At 51.4% G+C, this 20,435-nt stretch overlaps 1 protein-coding gene across 5 annotated transcripts in view; it reads left to right on the top strand.

Moving 5' to 3' along the window:
- LOC123747077 (uncharacterized) overlaps positions 1-20,435 on the top strand; it is a 155,008-nt gene that overhangs the window by 58,660 nt on the left and 75,913 nt on the right. Inside the window, exon 1 of one of the 5 annotated variants that reach the window (XM_069317271.1) lies at positions 18,256-18,867. The exons of the other annotated variants lie outside the window; for them this stretch is intronic. Coding sequence (XP_069173372.1) covers positions 18,864-18,867 — 4 coding nt within the window. The 5' untranslated portion in view covers positions 18,256-18,863. Of the gene's footprint in view, positions 1-18,255; positions 18,868-20,435 lie in introns of those variants that run through there. 5 annotated transcript variants of the gene reach the window in all.

Below are 20,435 nucleotides of genomic sequence, written 5' to 3'. Positions count from 1 at the left end.
TAAAGGTTTATCACAGAGTTTACAATCTGAATATTCTGGTAGTGGCTCAGCCTCACTAACCTGCCAGATGTGTCTATAGCCAAGGCGAATTCGCGCAATTACTACATCACATTGCCTGGTCCGGTTACTGTGCTGACCATACAAATACCTATTATTACAGAACTTGTCATAACTTTTAATACTGCAGCTTTCAGGTCTCTGTGCATTTCTTAGTTCTTCTAAATCTGAATTAATTTCTTTAATTTGTATGTTTCTAATAACTGCATTAGATAGTCCAAAGTCATAATCAATGTTTTCTTTCCTGCAAGCCTCATTGGCCAATTGATCTACAAAGTCATGTTTTTCAACTCCAACATGGGATGGGATCCACACAAATTTTATACAAGAATTATTATCATTGGCAAAAATTACATTCCATTTAATATTACAAGCTACTTCCGACATACATTGTGATGGGTTATTTAAGGACTGCAGAGCACTTTTAGAGTCACAGAAAATAACTCCACCACCATTGAGCTTAAGGTATTCAGTGGCTAGATAAATACCCAATAGCTCGGTCTGTGTCGTGCTTGCCCAGTTGTTCAATCTCTGTGTACTAGTCATGATCATTTCATTCCCTTTATACACTGCACATGCACAACCTGTTCTACCAGTGCCTAACTGCACAGAGCCATCAGTAAAGGCATAGGATTCAGTCGGTTTGAGAATTTGAAGATGACTGTCAATAGCTTCTAATGTTATACATCTCAAAATGTCAGTGTTATACATTTGTTTTACACTGATGGGAGTGTAATGCAGAGAGACCTCCACATCTTTCCAAGGGGGAATATAGTGAACAGTTTTATCAGGGTTAAGAGATACATTCAGTTTCTGAAGATTATAGGCACAACAACTGAGCCACACACTGTAGGGAGCTTTTTGCGGCGGATTGAGGGAACAGTCAGAATTGTTTAGAATGGATCTCAATTTAATTTGAATAGAGCTGGGGGGACCATTATTTTTCAAAGTTTTGGCGCAAAACATAGTACTAAGTAGAACTATTCTTTCGTAAATGGAAGGTAAGTTTAGTTCCTTTCTCATGTTAACAATTCTGACAGTTCTAGGACAACCCAGGATGATGCGCATGGCATCATTCTGTACTACATCTAGGCCTTGTAATTGTTTAGGAGAAAAATTAAGAAGATGCAAGGCATAATAATCAACAACAGATCGTATAAAGGCAATATAAAAACTACGAGCATATTTTATGTTAATGCCAAATCCTTTGCCAACAAGAGTTCTGAGAGGTTTAAGACGCTCAACAAGTTTTTTACGCAGGTTGCTGATGAGATTTGTATCATTAACCTCGACTCCAAGATATTTATAAGACTCACAAGTCTCCACGGGCACTCCATTAATAGTATAGTTAGCATGGAGAGAATGGGGAATAAGAACCCTTGTTTTATCAACAGAGATTATGAGGCCACATTCTACTACTTTCTTGGAGAATGCATCAAGTAACATTTGTAGCCTTGGTTTACTGTGTGCCATAATACAAATATCATCAGCATAACATATAACTGTTTCCGTAGGTTGTACAGGTATGTCATGGATAAGTTTGTGCATAAGTATATTGAAGAGCATAGGGCTTAGGACACCACCTTGAGGTGTGCCTAGTTCGAATGCATCTGTTCTTGTACTTTTAACTCCTTTAAATAGGACACTAGCACGCCTGTTGGATAGGTAGCTCTTTATCCAACTCAGAAGATTACCTTTGATTCCAAATTCAGCAAGTTGCTCTAATATTATTTCGCCATTCGCTACATCGAAAGCTGACTTTAGGTCAATAAAGGCTGCCTGTGTCCCATCCTGGGAGTTTACAAAATATTCAGCAAAGCATGTTTGTGTGCTACACTTGGGCATGAACCCATATAGGTTTGGGGCCAGTTTTTCTTTGACCTGAAACATGACTCGATTGAGAACAATTCTCTCCAAGACTTTACACATGCAAGATGTAAGGGAAATGGGTCTGAATTTTTGAGAGTTAGGTTTAGGAATTGGTATTATGAGACTTTGTGTCCAATTCTTTGGCAAGATACCTTGTGAGAGACTCATTTGATAGAGGTCAAGCAGAGGGTGGCTAGGGACATCATTCAGTAAGCTCAAGATGTTATAAGTTATACCATCCTCACCAGGGGCAGTTTGCTTAGGTTTTCCTAATGCTGATGTTAATTCAAAGGGGGTTATAGGAAACTGATCCGTTAAATCTGGTGAGGCCCCAGAGCCTTCAGTGTTAGGTTGTGGCGGCAGGCAGCCGCTCAGGCTTACTGTCCAAGGCTACCAACACACCTTTCCCAGGATACAAGCCCACGCCCGTTATCTTGGTTATCTTTCGTTTCGAGTTGATTTCGGGGCTTTAGTGTCCCCACGGCCCGGTCCTCGACCAGGCCTCCACCCCCAGGAAGCAGCCCGTGACAGCTGACTAACACCCAGGTACCTATTTTACTGCTAGGTAACAGGGGGCATAGGTTGAAAGAAACTCAGCCCATTGTTTCTCGCCGGCGCCCGGGATCGAACCCGGGACCACAGGATCACAAGTACAGTGTGCTATCCGCTCGGCCGACCGGCTCCCTTTCTCCGACCTTTCCCAGGATACAAGCCCACGCCCGTCTACCAAGCAACAGCCTGGTGGATCAAACTCTCACAAGTCAAGCCTGGCCTCGGGATGGGCTTGGGGAGTAGAAGAACTCCCAGAACCCCATCAACCAGGTATCAATCAGGTAACTCTCCGCGGCCATTTTACTGCTAGGTGAATAAAAGCATGCGGTGTACGCCTGGTTGCTAGACTGGTCAATCAGGCTGTTGGACGCAGCTGCTCGCAGCCCGATCTATATATCACAGCCTGGTTGATCAGGTATCCCTTGGAGGTATTTAAAACGTAATGTTCCGTTTTCTGTTTTGGGTTCTCTGATTTACTGTGTTAGATTAGGAGAGGACACGTTTAATTAACGGTTGTCACGACCTTTTGAAACCTTAGGAAAATTTCCTTTTGCAGGTTTTGAATAGCTTACTACCAAACTACCCAATACTTGCACCTTTGGGTCTAGTTTACTTAGGAAATTAATTTAATTTTTTTAATTAAAATAAGACCGTGTTTTGACCGTATTTTATTTTACATCCGGGGCGGAGGGGGGGGGAGGGGGTTGCTGTGCAGGTCAGGTTAGGGGGGGGAGGGTGCAGGCCAGGGTGGGTGGGGGGGTGGTGCAGGCCAGGGTGGCGGCCTACAACAACACACAGGAGCCACGTGCTGCAACAGCTGGTGTTAACTTGCCCATTTATTAACTGCTCATCCGCTCCCTCTCTCTCAGCTTATCAAGATCATTGTTGATACAGTGGTGCCGCTCTTGGTGTGTGCTGGCTCTTGGTGTTTGCTGGCTCTTGGTGTGTGTGTGTACTCGCCTGTTTGTGCTTGTGGTGGTTGACCTCTGGCTCTTTGGTCCCGCCTCTCAACTGTCAATCAACTGGTGTACAGGTTCCTGAGCCTACTGGGCTCTATCATATCTACATCTGAAACTGTGTATGGAGTCAGCCTCCACCACATCACCTCCTAGTGCATTCCATTTATTAACTACTAACACTGAAAAAATTCTTTCTAATGTCTCTGTGGCTCATCTGGGTACTAAGTTTCCACCTGTGTCCCCTTGTTCGAGCCCCTCCCATGCTGTACTCACCTAATTGTGCTTGCAGGGGTTGAGCTCTGGCTCTTTGGTCCCGCCTCTCAACCGTCAATCAACTGGTGTACAGGTTCCTGAGCCTATTGGGCTCTATCATATCTACATTTGAAACTGTGTATGGAGTCAGCCTCCACCACATCACTTCCTAATGCATTCCATTTACTAACTACTCTGACACTGAAAAAGTTCTTTCTAACGTCTCTGTGGCTCATTTGGGTACTCAGCTTCCACCTGTCCCCTTGTTCGCGTCCCACCAGTGTTGAATAGTTCATCCTTGTTTACCCGGTCGATTCCCTTGAGGATTTTGTAGGTTGTGATCATGTCCCCCCTTACTCTTCTGTTTTCCAGTGCCGTAAGGTGCATTTCCCGCAGCCTTTCCTCATAACTCATGCCTCTTAGTTCTGGGACTAGTCTAGTAGCATACCTTTGGACTTTTTCCAGCTTCGTCTTGTGCTTGACAAGGTACGGGCTCCATGCTGGGGCCGCATACTCCAGGATTGGTCTTACATATGTGGTGTACAAGATTCTGAATGATTCCTTACACAGGTTCCTGAACGCCGTTCTGATGTTAGCCAGCCTCGCATATGCCGCAGACGTTATTCTCTTTATGTGGGCTTCAGGAGACAGGTTTGGTGTGATATCAACTCCTAGATCTTTCTCTGTCTGTTTCATCAAGTACTTCATCTCCTATTCTGTATCCTGTGCCTGGCCTCCTGTTTCCACTACCTAGTTTCATTACTTTGCATTTACTCGGGTTGAACTTCAACAGCCATTTGTTGGACCATTCACTCAGTCTATCCAGGTCATCTTGTAGCCTCCTACTATCATCCTCTGTTTCAATCCTCCTCATAATTTTTGCATCGTCGGCAAACATTGAGAGGAACGAATCTATACCCTCTGGGAGATCATTTACATATTGCTGTGTGTGTGTGTGTGTGTGTGTGTGTGTGTGTGTGTGTGTGTGTGTGTGTGTGTGTGTGTGTGTGTGTGTGTTGGTGTGTGCTGGCCTCCAGGTACTTGTTGCTGCATATTTACAGTATGTACTTCTCGCCTGGCCTGGACTTGGGCACGACCACCCTGATCCTCGGCATGTGAGAGACTGCTGCTCTAGACACCTTCCAGCTCATGGAGCCTTCACACCTGAAGTATACGGGGCTGTCTGGCCCAGAATTCATACATCAGTTCCATAACATCGCAGTCCCCTTGCTCAGTCGAGGAATAGGTTACTCTTTTACTCGTCCTGTGGCTTTATCACATCTTCTTATAGTTCCTCTAATTGTTGTTGATATAGGGGCCGCGACGGCAGAGGTGTCGTATGTGCCCCAATGTACCCTTGAAGGGTAAATACCAACACCTAATTGCGAAATGGACGTTGCCTGGAGGAAACAAATGCGCCTCGCAGCGAATACACTCACTGACGGGCCGAGACGGGCTTTCACTCACTGAAAGGAGCCGGTCGGCCGAGCGGACAGCACCCTGGACTTCTGGTCCTCGGTTCGATCCCAGGCGCCGGCGAGAAACAATGGGCAGAATTTTTCGCCCTATGCCCCTGTTACCTAGCAGTAAAATAGGTACCTGGGTGTTAGTCAGCTGTCACGGGCTGCTTCCTGAGGGTGGAGGCCTGGTCGAGGACCGGGCCGCGGGGACACTAAAGCCCCGAAATCATCTCAAGATAACCTCTCAGCCAAGCCAGCGCCGGACGCCGTCTTCCCTCCTGAAGAACCAGCCAGGAATCTTCAAGATCTATGAACATTCCTGTGACAGCATGCGATATATTGGGCCAGGCGTCGTAACACTCTTAACCGTTCAATAGGTATGCTGAACTGCACTATCAAAACCCTATTGGTTAAATCGTGAAAGGGATTTTTCACGATTTTTCAGCAATATACGTCGCGGTGACGCGTAAACACATCATCCACACTGGCAGTATACGTCGCGGTGACGCTTAAACACGTCATCCACACTGGCAGTATGCGTCGCGGTGACGCTTAAACACGTCATCCACACTGGCAGTATGCGTCGCGGTGACGCTTAAACACGTCATCCACACTGGCAGTATACGTCGCGGTGACGCTTAAACACGTCATCCACACTGGCAGTATACGTCGCGGTGACGCTTAAACACGTCATCCACACTGGCAGTATACGTCGCGGTGACGCTTAAACACGTCATCCACACTGGCAGTATACGTCGCGGTGACGCTTAAACACGTCATCCACACTGGCAGTATACGTCGCGGTGACGCTTAAACACGTCATCCACACTGGCAGTATACGTCGCGGTGACGCTTAAACACGTCATCCACACTGGCAGTATACGTCGCGGTGACGCTTAAACACGTCATCCACACTGGCAGTATACGTCGCGGTGACGCTTAAACACGTCATCCACACTGGCAGTATACGTCGCGGTGACGCTTAAACACGTCATCCACACTGGCAGTATACGTCGCGGTGACGCTTAAACACGTCATCCACACTGGCAGTATACGTCGCGGTGACGCTTAAACACGTCATCCACACTGGCAGTATACGTCGCGGTGACGCTTAAACACGTCATCCACACTGGCAGTATACGTCGCGGTGACGCTTAAACACGTCATCCACACTGGCAGTATACGTCGCGGTGACGCTTAAACACGTCATCCACACTGGCAGTATACGTCGCGGTGACGCTTAAACACGTCATCCACACTGGCAGTATACGTCGCGGTGACGCTTAAACACGTCATCCACACTGGCAGTATACGTCGCGGTGACGCTTAAACACGTCATCCACACTGGCAGTATACGTCGCGGTGACGCTTAAACACGTCATCCACACTGGCAGTATACGTCGCGGTGACGCTTAAACACGTCATCCACACTGGCAGTATACGTCGCGGTGACGCTTAAACACGTCATCCACACTGGCAGTATACGTCGCGGTGACGCTTAAACACGTCATCCACACTGGCAGTATACGTCGCGGTGACGCTTAAACACGTCATCCACACTGGCAGTATACGTCGCGGTGACGCTTAAACACGTCATCCACACTGGCAGTATACGTCGCGGTGACGCTTAAACACGTCATCCACACTGGCAGTATACGTCGCAGTGACGCTTAAACACATCATCCACACTGGCAGTAGACGTGACGCTTAAACGCGTCATCCACACTGGCAGTATACGTCGCGGTGACGCTTAAACACATCATCCACACTGGCAGTATACGTGACGCTTAAACGCGTCATTCACACTGGCAGTATACGTCGCGGTGACGCTTAAACACATCATCCACACTGGCAGTATACGTCGCGGTGACGCTTAAACACATCATCCACACTGGCAGTATACGTCGCGGTGACGCTTAAACACATCATCCACACTGGCAGTATACGTCGCGGTGACGCTTAAACACATCATCCACACTGGCAGTAGACGTGACGCTTAAACGCGTCATCCACACTGGCAGTATACGTCGCGGTGACGCTTAAACACATCATCCACACTGGCAGTATACGTGACGCTTAAACGCGTCATCCACACTGGCAGTATACGTCGCGGTGACGCTTAAACACATCATCCACACTGGCAGTAGACGTGACGCTTAAACGCGTCATCCACACTCCAAACTACTTTTTGCATTACTTTTTTTGCATTAATTGTTGTTAAAGTCGAGTGGATGAAGATGTTATGACGGGAGCAGGTAAAGTGCCAAGACCACAGCGGACAATTATTTACCACAAAATGATAATTGCTGTTTGTGAACATTTTCACTATTCTTGTGAAATGGTCAGAAAAGTATGAAAGTTAGCTTTGTTATATTTTTACTGTCATGAGGAGCGGTATTGTGCGCGCGTTTCCATTTTTTATGCTGAAAAATACATGATGAATGTTTAAAAATATGAATAATGTTGAACTATTCACAACAATTTCCATCTTCATCACTGCCATGCATACAATATTATAAGATGACATTTTATGTCATCTCTATTGTAGCAAATTAATTTGTAAACATTTTCACACCAAACACAGTTATAACTCTACAACTGAGAAAACGGAATAAGACTATCAACGTTTTAGGGGTAACTTGGCGGGGCGCTGACATGCCGGGAACGTCAGTTTGTGCTCGACAACCAGAGCGCAGCTCCATAGTCTCCTGAAACTGATGGATGCATACTGGTTGATACCTGGTTGATGGGGTTCTGGGAGTTGTTCTACTCCCCAAGCCCGGCCCGAGGCCAGGCTTGGCTTGTGAGAGTTTGGTCCACTAGGCTGTTGCTTGGAGCGGCCCGCAGGCCCACATACCCACCACATCCCGGTTGGTCCGGCACTTCTTGGAGGAATAAATCTAATTTCCTCTTGAAGATGTCCACGGTTGTTCCGGCAATATTTCTTATGCTTGCTGGGCTACTACTACTACTGTATTATGTCAATTTCAACATTCCTCCTTTCAATTGCAAATGTTAGAGCTTCATCAGCAAGTCATTTCCTGGTTGTGTTGCATGACTTGACACCCACTTGATAGGTATTCAACGACCTTGACTTTGGAGTGCTTACATTAATGCTATAACACTTGCGGTCAGGTGGACGGAAACTCGTTGCAAGGCCTTTTGGGCCAGTTCTCCAATACGTACGCATGGCGGTGTTCAATATGAACATATTCCGCAACTTTTGAATAGTGAGCATCTCTCTAAAATTGAACACGCCTTGGACTGTTTACTGACGACTGTTGTCATATCATGTTCCGTTGTTACACATTATAAAATTATCTTGTCACATTTACGTCCAGCGAGTCACAAGAGAATAAGTACATAAGCAAGAAGATTGCGTGACGCAGCGAACAACCAAGCAACAGCCTGTTAACCAAATCCCTAAAGTCAAACCTGGCCCTTGGCGAGTAGAACACCATCCCACAACCTCACCCACCTACACTCCCCTGAAGGTGAAGTAGCACAGGCAGCGTGGTGAACATGATGCAGTAGTGAAGGTGAAGCAGTACAGGCAGCGTGGTGAACATGATGCAGTAGTGAAGGTGCAGCAACACAGGCAGCGTGGTGAACATGATGCAGTAGTGAAGGTGCAGCAACACAGGCAGCGTGGTGAACATGATGCAGTAGTGAAGGTGCAGCAACACAGGCAGCGTGGTGAACATGATGCAGTAGTGAAGGTGCAGCAACACAGGCAGCGTGGTGAACATGATGCAGTAGTGAAGGTGCAGCAACACAGGCAGCGTGGTGAACATGATGCAGTAGTGAAGGTGCAGCAACACAGGCAGCGTGGTGAACATGATGCAGTAGTGAAGGTGAAGCAACACAGGCAGCGTGGTGAACATGATGCAGTAGTGAAGGTGAAGCAACACAGGCAGCGTGGTGAACATGATGCAGTAGTGAAGGTGAAGCAACACAGGCAGCGTGGTGTACATGATGCAGTAGTGAAGGTGCAGCAACACAGGCAGCGTGGTGAACATGATGCAGTAGTGAAGGTGAAGCAACACAGGCAGCGTGGTGAACATGATGCAGTAGTGAAGGTGCAGCAACACAGGCAGCGTGGTGAACATGATGCAGTAGTGAAGGTGCAGCAACACAGGCAGCGTGGTGAACATGATGCAGTAGTGAAGGTGAAGCAACACAGGCAGCGTGGTGTAACATGATGCAGTAGTGAAGGTGCAGCAACACAGGCAGCGTGGTGAACATGATGCAGTAGTGAAGGTGCAGCAACACAGGCAGCGTGGTGAACATGATGCAGTAGTGAAGGTGCAGCAACACAGGCAGCGTGGTGAACATGATGCAGTAGTGAAGGTGCAGCAACACAGGCAGCGTGGTGAACATGATGCAGTAGTGAAGGTGCAGCAACACAGGCAGCGTGGTGAACATGATGCAGTAGTGAAGGTGCAGCAACACAGGCAGCGTGGTGAACATGATGCAGTAGTGAAGGTGAAGCAACACAGGCAGCGTGGTGAACATGATGCAGTAGTGAAGGTGAAGCAACACAGGCAGCGTGGTGAACATGATGCAGTAGTGAAGGTGCAGCAACACAGGCAGCGTGGTGAACATGATGCAGTAGTGAAGGTGCAGCAACACAGGCAGCGTGGTGACCATGATGCAGTAGTGAAGGTGTAGCAGTACAGGCAGCGTGGTGACCATGATGCAGTAGTGAAGGTGTAGCAGTACAGGCAGCGTGGTGAACATGATGCAGTAGTGAAGGTGCAGCAACACAGGCAGCGTGGTGAACATGATGCAGTATTGAAGGTGTAGCAGTACAGGCAGCGTGGTGAACATGATGCAGTAGTGAAGGTGTAGCAACACAGGCAGAGTGGTGACCATGATGCAGTAGTGAAGGTGCAGCAACACAGGCAGCGTGGTGAACATGATGCAGTAGTGAAGGTGAAGCAACACAGGCAGCGTGGTGAACATGATGCAGTAGTGAAGGTGCAGCAACACAGGCAGCGTGGTGAACATGATGCAGTAGTGAAGGTGCAGCAACACAGGCAGCGTGGTGAACATGATGCAGTAGTGAAGGTGCAGCAACACAGGCAGCGTGGTGAACATGATGCAGTAGTGAAGGTGCAGCAACACAGGCAGCGTGGTGAACATGATGCAGTAGTGAAGGTGCAGCAACACAGGCAGCGTGGTGAACATGATGCAGTAGTGAAGGTGCAGCAACACAGGCAGCGTGGTGAACATGATGCAGTAGTGAAGGTGCAGCAACACAGGCAGCGTGGTGAACATGATGCAGTAGTGAAGGTGCAGCAACACAGGCAGCGTGGTGAACATGATGCAGTAGTGAAGGTGCAGCAACACAGGCAGCGTGGTGAACATGATGCAGTAGTGAAGGTGTAGCAGTACAGGCAGCGTGGTGAACATGATGCAGTAGTGAAGGTGCAGCAACACAGGCAGCGTGGTGAACATGATGCAGTAGTGAAGGTGCAGCAGTACAGGCAGCGTGGTGAACATGATGCAGTAGTGAAGGTGCAGCAACACAGGCAGCGTGGTGAACATGATGCAGTAGTGAAGGTGCAGCAACACAGGCAGCGTGGTGAACATGATGCAGTAGTGAAGGTGCAGCAACACAGGCAGCGTGGTGAACATGATGCAGTAGTGAAGGTGTAGCAGTACAGGCAGCGTGGTGACCATGATGCAGTAGTGAAGGTGTAGCAGTACAGGCAGCGTGGTGAACATGATGCAGTAGTGAAGGTGCAGCAACACAGGCAGCGTGGTGACCATGATGCAGTAGTGAAGGTGCAGCAGTACAGGCAGCGTGGTGAACATGATGCAGTAGTGAAGGTGCAGCAACACAGGCAGCGTGGTGAACATGATGCAGTAGTGAAGGTGCAGCAACACAGGCAGCGTGGTGAACATGATGCAGTAGTGAAGGTGTAGCAGTACAGGTAGCGTGGTGAACATGATGCAGTAGTGAAGGTGCAGCAACACAGGCAGCGTGGTGACCATGATGCAGTAGTGAAGGTGTAGCAGTACAGGCAGCGTGGTGAACATGATGCAGTAGTGAAGGTGCAGCAACACAGGCAGCGTGGTGAACATGATGCAGTAGTGAAGGTGCAGCAACACAGGCAGCGTGGTGAACATGATGCAGTAGTGAAGGTGTAGCAGTACAGGCAGCGTGGTGAACATGATGCAGTAGTGAAGGTGCAGCAACACAGGCAGCGTGGTGAACATGATGCAGTAGTGAAGGTGCAGCAACACAGGCAGCGTGGTGAACATGATGCAGTAGTGAAGGTGAAGCAGTACAGGCAGCGTGGTGAACATGATGCAGTAGTGAAGGTGAAGCAACACAGGCAGCGTGGTGAACATGATGCAGTAGTGAAGGTGCAGCAACACAGGCAGCGTGGTGAACATGATGCAGTAGTGAAGGTGCAGCAACACAGGCAGCGTGGTGTACATGATGCAGTAGTGAAGGTGTAGCAGTACAGGCAGCGTGGTGAACATGATGCAGTAGTGAAGGTGCAGCAACACAGGCAGCGTGGTGAACATGATGCAGTAGTGAAGGTGCAGCAACACAGGCAGCGTGGTGTACATGATGCAGTAGTGAAGGTGTAGCAGTACAGGCAGCGTGGTGAACATGATGCAGTAGTGAAGGTGCAGCAACACAGGCAGCGTGGTGTACATGATGCAGTAGTGAAGGTGTAGCAGTACAGGCAGCGTGGTGAACATGATGCAGTAGTGAAGGTGCAGCAACACAGGCAGCGTGGTGTACATGATGCAGTAGTGAAGGTGTAGCAGTACAGGCAGCGTGGTGAACATGATGCAGTAGTGAAGGTGCAGCAACACAGGCAGCGTGGTGACCATGATGCAGTAGTGAAGGTGTAGCAGTACAGGCAGCGTGGTGAACATGATGCAGTAGTGAAGGTGCAGCAACACAGGCAGCGTGGTGAACATGATGCAGTAGTGAAGGTGCAGCAACACAGGCAGCGTGGTGAACATGATGCAGTAGTGAAGGTGTAGCAGTACAGGCAGCGTGGTGAACATGATGCAGTAGTGAAGGTGCAGCAACACAGGCAGCGTGGTGAACATGATGCAGTAGTGAAGGTGCAGCAACACAGGCAGCGTGGTGAACATGATGCAGTAGTGAAGGTGAAGCAGTACAGGCAGCGTGGTGAACATGATGCAGTAGTGAAGGTGAAGCAACACAGGCAGCGTGGTGAACATGATGCAGTAGTGAAGGTGCAGCAACACAGGCAGCGTGGTGAACATGATGCAGTAGTGAAGGTGCAGCAACACAGGCAGCGTGGTGTACATGATGCAGTAGTGAAGGTGTAGCAGTACAGGCAGCGTGGTGAACATGATGCAGTAGTGAAGGTGCAGCAACACAGGCAGCGTGGTGTACATGATGCAGTAGTGAAGGTGTAGCAGTACAGGCAGCGTGGTGAACATGATGCAGTAGTGAAGGTGCAGCAACACAGGCAGCGTGGTGAACATGATGCAGTAGTGAAGGTGAAGCAACACAGGCAGCGTGGTGAACATGATGCAGTAGTGAAGGTGCAGCAACACAGGCAGCGTGGTGAACATGATGCAGTAGTGAAGGTGCAGCAACACAGGCAGCGTGGTGAACATGATGCAGTAGTGAAGGTGCAGCAACACAGGCAGCGTGGTGTACATGATGCAGTAGTGAAGGTGAAGCAACACAGGCAGCGTGGTGAACATGATGCAGTAGTGAAGGTGCAGCAACACAGGCAGCGTGGTGAACATGATGCAGTAGTGAAGGTGCAGCAACACAGGCAGCGTGGTGAACATGATGCAGTAGTGAAGGTGCAGCAACACAGGCAGCGTGGTGAACATGATGCAGTAGTGAAGGTGCAGCAACACAGGCAGCGTGGTGAACATGATGCAGTAGTGAAGGTGAAGCAACACAGTCAAGGGGGAGTTATGGAGGCGCCAATTAGGATGTGGCTTGACCGCAAGTTTGAGGAGTTGGCCGCCCGCTGAGTATTGACAGTAATGCCCCTCCTCGGCTTCCTTCTCAGTCGAATTTTATTTGTGTGTGCAAGATGTTTTCCGGTAATTATGACCTGTCGCTGCCCTTCTCGCGTCCTCTGGCCACCCACCTGTACACACACCGCTCTCAACAATGTACACTGTCTACACAATATATCCAACTTATAAACAATGTAGAGAGAGAGAGAGAAAATTTAATTTTTCTTTATTATGCACCCCATACTCATCTCGTGAGCGGTGGTGGAAAGGATTACAGAGGCACATAATGGTTTCGGCACTTGATAGGCTGTAGTGGATATGTGGGCCCACGGGCCGCTCCAAGCAAGAGCCTGTTGGAAGAATTTATCACAAGTCTAGTATGTGTAGTATGTAGACTAGTATGTAGTCTACATACTACATACTACATATGTTAACCATGTGACACAAAGGGACCAGTGACCCCGTGACACACACTGGGAGACCAGGGGGACCACGTGACACGTTTAGCGAGAATGAAATTAGTATTTTCTTACGTTGTTCAAAACGTATTGAGTGTTTTGGGCGGGAGGTAAACCGCGGGCCAGGCAGACTGAGGGTTAACTGGTGGGCAGGCTTGAAGGGCAAGCTGGTAGTCAAGGTGGTGGACAGGCATGGAGGGGGGCAACAGGCAGGCGGGCAGGCAAGGTGGAGGGCAGTGGGGGGGGGGGGAAGCTGACAAGCAAGCAAGACGGGGGGAGGCAGCAAGGCAGGTTGGTGACATCACTATCATGTACGGACTAATATTATCCTCCTCCTAATATTATCCTCTAGTGAACCACCAACTGTGTAACTATGTCATTGACTCGGGTGTTCTGGACGACATTCTAACAATTTATCCAAAATTTGCTTGTCCATTTTAAAGAATTAAAGGAGAACTTTGTTTATATTACTTCTAAGCTGCATCACTTATGAACCCATCCCTGCCCATATGTGGCAGTGAACAATAGAAAGTTGTTTTTACATATTCATACATTAAACCATTGATTGTAACCATGATATATATGTGCTTCAGCCTACAGTTTAGACCTAGTGTCTTGTGTATGACCCTCTCCTGTGTGACAGTGAATACCACCATTATCCTCACTTTAACAAGACTTAATTGAAATTCTCAGATTAGACAAAATTGTAATTTTGTCAATAAATTACAAATAACTAATATTATCGTTTGACTCACATCCACACGTGTGGGCCTCTACTGACACACATATCATTGCATTGTTAAGGTTAGCAGTGTGTATGGAGAGAGAGAGAGAGAGGGAGAGGGAGAGGGGGGAGAAGAGATGGGAAGGGGGGGGGGAGATGAAGCAACAACATACAGATACTGGGAGGATGGAGGCGAGGTGCCGCGGGGGTGTAGTGTGCTATACCACACCGCGGGGGTGTAGTGTGCTATACCACACCGCGGGGGTGTAGTGTGCTATACCGCACCGCGGGGGTGTAGTGTGCTATACCACACCGCGGGGGTGTAGTGTGCTATACCACACCGCGGGGGTGTAGTGTGCTATACCACACCGCGGGGGTGTAGTGTGCTATACCACACCGCGGGGGTGTAGTGTGCTATACCACACCGCGGGGGTGTAGTGTGCTATACCACACCGCGGGGGGTGTAGTGTGCTATACCACACCGCGGGGGTGTAGTGTGCTATACCACACCGCGGGGGTGTAGTGTGCTATACCACACCGCGGGGGTGTAGTGTGCTATACCACACCGCGGGGGTGTAGTGTGCTATACCACACCGCGGGGGTGTAGTGTGCTATACCACACCGCGGGGGTGTAGTGTGCTATACCACACCGCGGGGGTGTAGTGTGCTATACCACACCTTCACACCAAAGACACACACCACAATAAGTCTGAGACATCAGGAAAACATGTTCAGTGTAGCTAGAATAGATTAGACTTATAAATACTTGATAATTCACTTCAATATTGGAAATGTAAATGACAAGAGCGTGAGAAATGTCATTGTATTATTTGTCCAGGGGTGGTGGTGGTGTGTGGGGGTCCCTGGCAGGGGTAGGGGTTGACACGGGTGTTGTCCAGGTGGTGGTGTGTGGGGGTCCCTGGCAGGGGTAGGGGTTGACACGGGTGTTGTCCAGGTGGTGGTGTGTGGGGGTCCCTGGCAGGGGTAGGGGTTGACACGGGTGTTGTCCAGGTGGTGGTGTGTGGGGGTCCCTGGCAGGGGTAGGGGTTGACACGGGTGTTGTCCAGGGGTGGTGGTGGTGGTGGTGTGTGGAGGTCCCTGGCAGGGGTAGGGGTTGACACGGGTGTTGTCCAGGGGTGGTGGTGGTGTGTGGAGGTCCCTGGCAGGGGTAGGGGTTGACACGGGTGTTGTCCAGGGGTGGTGGTGGTGGTGGTGGTGTGGGGGGTCCCTGGCAGGGGTAGGGGTTGACACGGGTGTTGTCCAGGGGTGGTGGTGGTGTGGGGGTCCCTGGCAGGGGTAGGGGTTGACACGGGTGTTGTCCAGGGGTGCTGGTGGTGGTGGTGTGGGGGGTCCCTGGCAAGGGTAGGGGTTGACACGGGTGTTGTCCAGGGGTGGTGGTGGTGGTGGTGTGGAGGTCCCTGGCAGGGGTAGGGGTTGACACGGGTGTTGTCCAGGGGTGGTGGTGGTGTGGGGGGTCCCTGGCAGGGGTAGGGGTTGACACGGGTGTTGTCCAGGGGTGGTGGTGGTGTGCGGGGTCCCTGGCAGGGGTAGGGGTTGACACGGGTGTTGTCCAGGGGTGGTGGTGGTGTGTGGGGGTCCCTGGCAGGGGTAGACACGGGTGTTGTCCAGGGGTGGTGGTGGTGTGTGGGGGTCCCTGGCAGGGGTAGGGGTTGACACGGGTGTTGTCCAGGGGTGGTGGTGGTGGTGGTGGTGTGGGGGGTCCCTGGCAGGGGTAGGGGTTGACACGGGTGTTGTCCAGGGGTGGTGGTGGTGGTAGTGTGTGGAGGTCCCTGGCAGGGGTAGGGGTTGACACGGGTGTTGTCCAGGGGTGGTGGTGGTGGTGTGGGGGGTCCTTGGCAGGGGTAGGGGTTGACACGGGTGTTGTCCAGGGGTGCTGGTGGTGGTGGTGTGGGGGGGGGGTCCCTGGCAGGGGTAGGGGTTGACACGGGTGTTGTCCAGGGGTGGTGGTGGTGTGGGGGGTCCCTGGCAGGGGTAGGGGTTGACACGGGTGTTGTCCAGGGTGGTGGTGGTGTGGGGGGTCCCTGGCAGGGGTAGGGGTTGACACGGGTGTTGTCCAGGGGTGGTGGTGGTGTGGGGGGTCCCTGGCAGGGGTAGGGGTTGACACGGGTGTTGTCCAGGGGTGGTGGTGGTGTGGGGGGTCCCTGGCAGGGGTAGGGGTTGACACGGGTGTTGTCCAGGGGTGCTGGTGGTGGTGGTGTGGGGGGTCCCTGGCAGGGGTAGGGGTTGACACGTCTTGTCCAGGGGTGGTGGTGGTGTGTGGGGGTCCCTGGCAGGGGTAGGAGTTGACACGTCTTGTCCAGGGGTGGTGGTGGTGTGTGGGGGTCCCTGGCAGGGGTAGGGGCCGACACGTCTTGTCCAGGGGTGGTGGTGGTGTGTACTCACCTCACCTAATTGTGCTTGCGGGGGTTGAGCTTTGGCTCTTTGGTCCCGCCTGTCAACTGTCAATCAACTGGTGTACAGATTCCTGAGCCTACTGGGCTCTATCATATCTACATTTGAAACTGTGTATGGAGTCAGCCTCCACCACATCACTTCCTAGTGCATTCCATTTATTAACTACTCTGACACTGAAAAAATTCTTTCTAACGTCTCTGTGGCTCATCTGGGTACTAAGTTTCCACCTGTGTCCCCTTGTTCGTGTCCCACCCGTGCTGAAGAGTTTGTCTTTGTCCACCCTGTCAATTCCCATGAGAATTTTGTAGGTGGTTATCATGTCTCCCCTTACTCTTCTGTTTTCCAGGGATGTGAGGTTCAGCTCCTTTAGCCTTTCCTCGTAGCTCAATCCTCTCAGTTCCGGGACGAGCCTGGTGGCATACCGCTGAATCTTCTCTAACTTTGTCTTGTGTTTAACTAGGTATGGACTCCAGGCTGGAACTGCATACTCCAGGATTGGTCTTACATAAGTGGTATACAGGGTTCTGAAAGATCTGAAAGAAAGTGTGGGGGTCCCTGGCAGGGGTAGGGGCCGACACGTCTTGTCCAGGGGTGGTGGTGGTGTGTGCTGTAGAGCACCCGGGGTGACCCCTGCTGTAGAGCACCCGGGGTGACCCCTGCTGTAGAGCACCCGGGGTGACCCCTGCTGTAGAGCACCCGGGGTGACCCCTGCTGTAGAGCACCCGGGGTGACCCCTGCTGTAGAGCACCCGGGGTGACCCCTGCTGTAGAGCACCCGGGGTGACCCCTGCTGTAGAGCACCCGGGGTGACCCCTGCTGTAGAGCACCCGGGGTGACCCCTGCTGTAGAGCACCCGGGATGCCCCTGCTGTAGAGCACCCGGGGTGACCCCTGCTGTAGAGCACCCGGGGTGACCCCTGCTGTAGAGCACCCGGGGTGACCCCTGCTGTAGAGCACCCGGCGTTATAAAATTCATTGACGAGGACAATCAAAATACATAGTTTAAAGTTATTAATGAAATTTTGTTGTTAAATGTTGTACTAACAAGTGTTGGCATGCAGCAGGTGTGTGTAGAGGCCATTGTGGCGTGTTGTGATACTGTGACAGCAGTCTGGACTGAACCACGTGCTTGGGTTAGCTGAATCTCAGACCTGGTAACATGCAAATAAAGTGAAACTCGAGTGTGTGTGTGAGACAACGCGGAGAGCAGTTAAGGGAGTGAGACAATGACTAGAGTGCAACTAGTGTGTGTAGTACAGTAGTTCCAGGAAGACTGTCGTCACGAGGTGCTGACAGTTCCAGTGGGTGCAGGGAAGACCCCCCCCCCCCACCACCTGTACTAGTGGGCGAACTGGTGGTGAACCAGCCTGGTAGGCAAGATTGGCCTTCCCCACCTCAACTGTCACTCCGTCAAGTAGTTGACGAGGTGTAGCAGGCCGAGTGAACATTGCCAGCCAAGACGTCAACACCGGCGAAGGAAGTCAATCACTCCGTGAGCATTGTGAGTGAGGGAGACCACGAGGAGGAGGGAGCGTGGGAACTGCTCCCGCCACAACCACCACCAACGCTCCCCACCACCAACACTCCCCCCCCCCCCCCCACCACCACAGTTACTACAGGTGTTGTTCTCTCACAAGTACCCAACACTTGCCTCACCACCGCTCCTGGTCAACTCCTCTGACCACAACATTTTCCACAGCTCTTCTAAACGCCTCGTGTGTTCTTGTTTATTAACCCACTTGTTCTCTTGTTCCATTCCCAGGGTGTGAGGGTGTCCCTGGCTGTCACTGTCACCCCCACACGCTGCCGGGGCTCGTAACCCTAACCCAGGCTCGCCTCCCATCCCCCTCCCTACCCCATCCTTCCCTTGCTCCCATCCCTCCCCCATTCCATCCTACCCTTCCCATCCGTGCCCCCACGTGTGCTTGGTCATCTACCTCCTCCCGGTCTTTCAAACACGGACTGTCACTCCTCTATTCTGTTTTACTCCTCTCCAGTAATATTAGTTTTCTATATACATATATTTCGTACATTTTTTCTTCTCTAGTCTCATACATTTCGTGAGGTGTTTATAGTGAGGTTTTGTGGTTGTGAGCGTTGGTGGTGAGGCGGTGAGCACCAGGCCCGAGCACCGCCGCCATGAGTAAGTACTCTTATGTCTGTGTTGGTGAAGCTTGGTGGAGGGGGGGGGGGGTAGCATGTGTTGGAGGAGGGGAGGGGGTGGTGGTGGCCAGCATGTGTTGGAGGAGGGGCGGGGGTGGTGGTGGCCAGCATGTGTTGGAGGGGCGGGGGTGGGGGGGTGGCCAGCTCCATCACATCTCAGACTTTAAAAACAAAATCACGAATGAATCATTTTGATACTCGGATAAACTACTTTGAGTTATCGTTCACGCCATCATAGTAAATGGAACATCCTACCCGACACACACAGTGTTGAATATATATATGTATAATATATAAAATGTAATATTGTCACGTGGTGTGGTGTTGCAGTATTGAGAGCCGCACACAACTGGTCAGTATTATTACATTGTGTACAGTAGGCCGACGGCCATCTTAAGGCGCCTTCCTGGAAATCGTTTTCAAATTTGTGGACGAGTGATTATCTTTGTTTGGGATCACCAGGGAGTTCAGGGGGATCCTTGCCCCCTTCACACCACTTGTTTGTTAGTCGTGGGACACCCGTCCCGGGGTCCTTGTCTAGTGTGGGACACCCGTCCCGGGGTCCTTGTCTAGTGTGGGACACCCGTCCCGGGGTCCTTGTCTAGTGTGGGACACCCGTCCCGGGGTCCTTGTCTAGTGTGGGACACCCGTCCCGGGGTCCTTGTCTAGTGTGGGACACCCGTCCCGGGGTCCTTGCCTAGTGTGGGACACCCGTCCCGGGGTCCTTGTCTAGTGTGGGACACCCGTCCCGGGGTCCTTGTCTAGTGTGGGGCACCCGTCCCGGGGTCCTTGTCTAGTGTGGGACACCCGTCCCGGGGTCCTTGCCTAGTGTGGGACACCCGTCCCGGGGTCCTTGTCTAGTGTGGGGCACCCGTCCCGGGGTCCTTGTCTAGTGTGGGACACCCGTCCCGGGGTCCTTGTCTAGTGTGGGACACCCGTCCCGGGGTCCTTGTCTAGTGTGGGACACCCGTCCCGGGGTCCTTGTCTAGTGTGGGACACCCGTCCCGGGGTCCTTGTCTAGTGTGGGACACCCGTCCCGGGGTCCTTGTCTAGTGTGGGACACCCGTCCCGGGGTCCTTGCCTAGTGTGGGACACCCGTCCCGGGGTCCTTGCCTAGTGTGGGACACCCGTCCCGGGGTCCTTGCCTAGTGTGGGACACCCGTCCCGGGGTCCTTGTCTAGTGTGGGACACCCGTCCCGGGGTCCTTGTCTAGTGTGGGACACCCGTCCCGGGGTCCTTGTCTAGTGTGGGACACCCGTCCCGGGGTCCTTGTCTAGTGTGGGACACCCGTCCCGGGGTCCTTGTCTAGTGTGGGACACCCGTCCCGGGGTCCTTGTCTAGTGTGGGACACCCGTCCCGGGGTCCTTGTCTAGTGTGGGACACCCGTCCCGGGGTCCTTGTCTAGTGTGGGACACCCGTCCCGGGGTCCTTGTCTAGTGTGGGACACCCGTCCCGGGGTCCTTGTCTAGTGTGGGACACCCGTCCCGGGGTCCTTGTCTAGTGTGGGACACCCGTCCCGGGGTCCTTGTCTAGTGTGGGACACCCGTC

Source organism: Procambarus clarkii, chromosome 87 (assembly GCF_040958095.1).
Source record: "Procambarus clarkii isolate CNS0578487 chromosome 87, FALCON_Pclarkii_2.0, whole genome shotgun sequence".
NCBI classification, from domain to species: Eukaryota; Metazoa; Arthropoda; class Malacostraca; order Decapoda; family Cambaridae; genus Procambarus; species Procambarus clarkii.
Note: the sequence above shows the minus strand (reverse complement) of the source record. Positions and strands in the feature narration are given on the sequence as shown.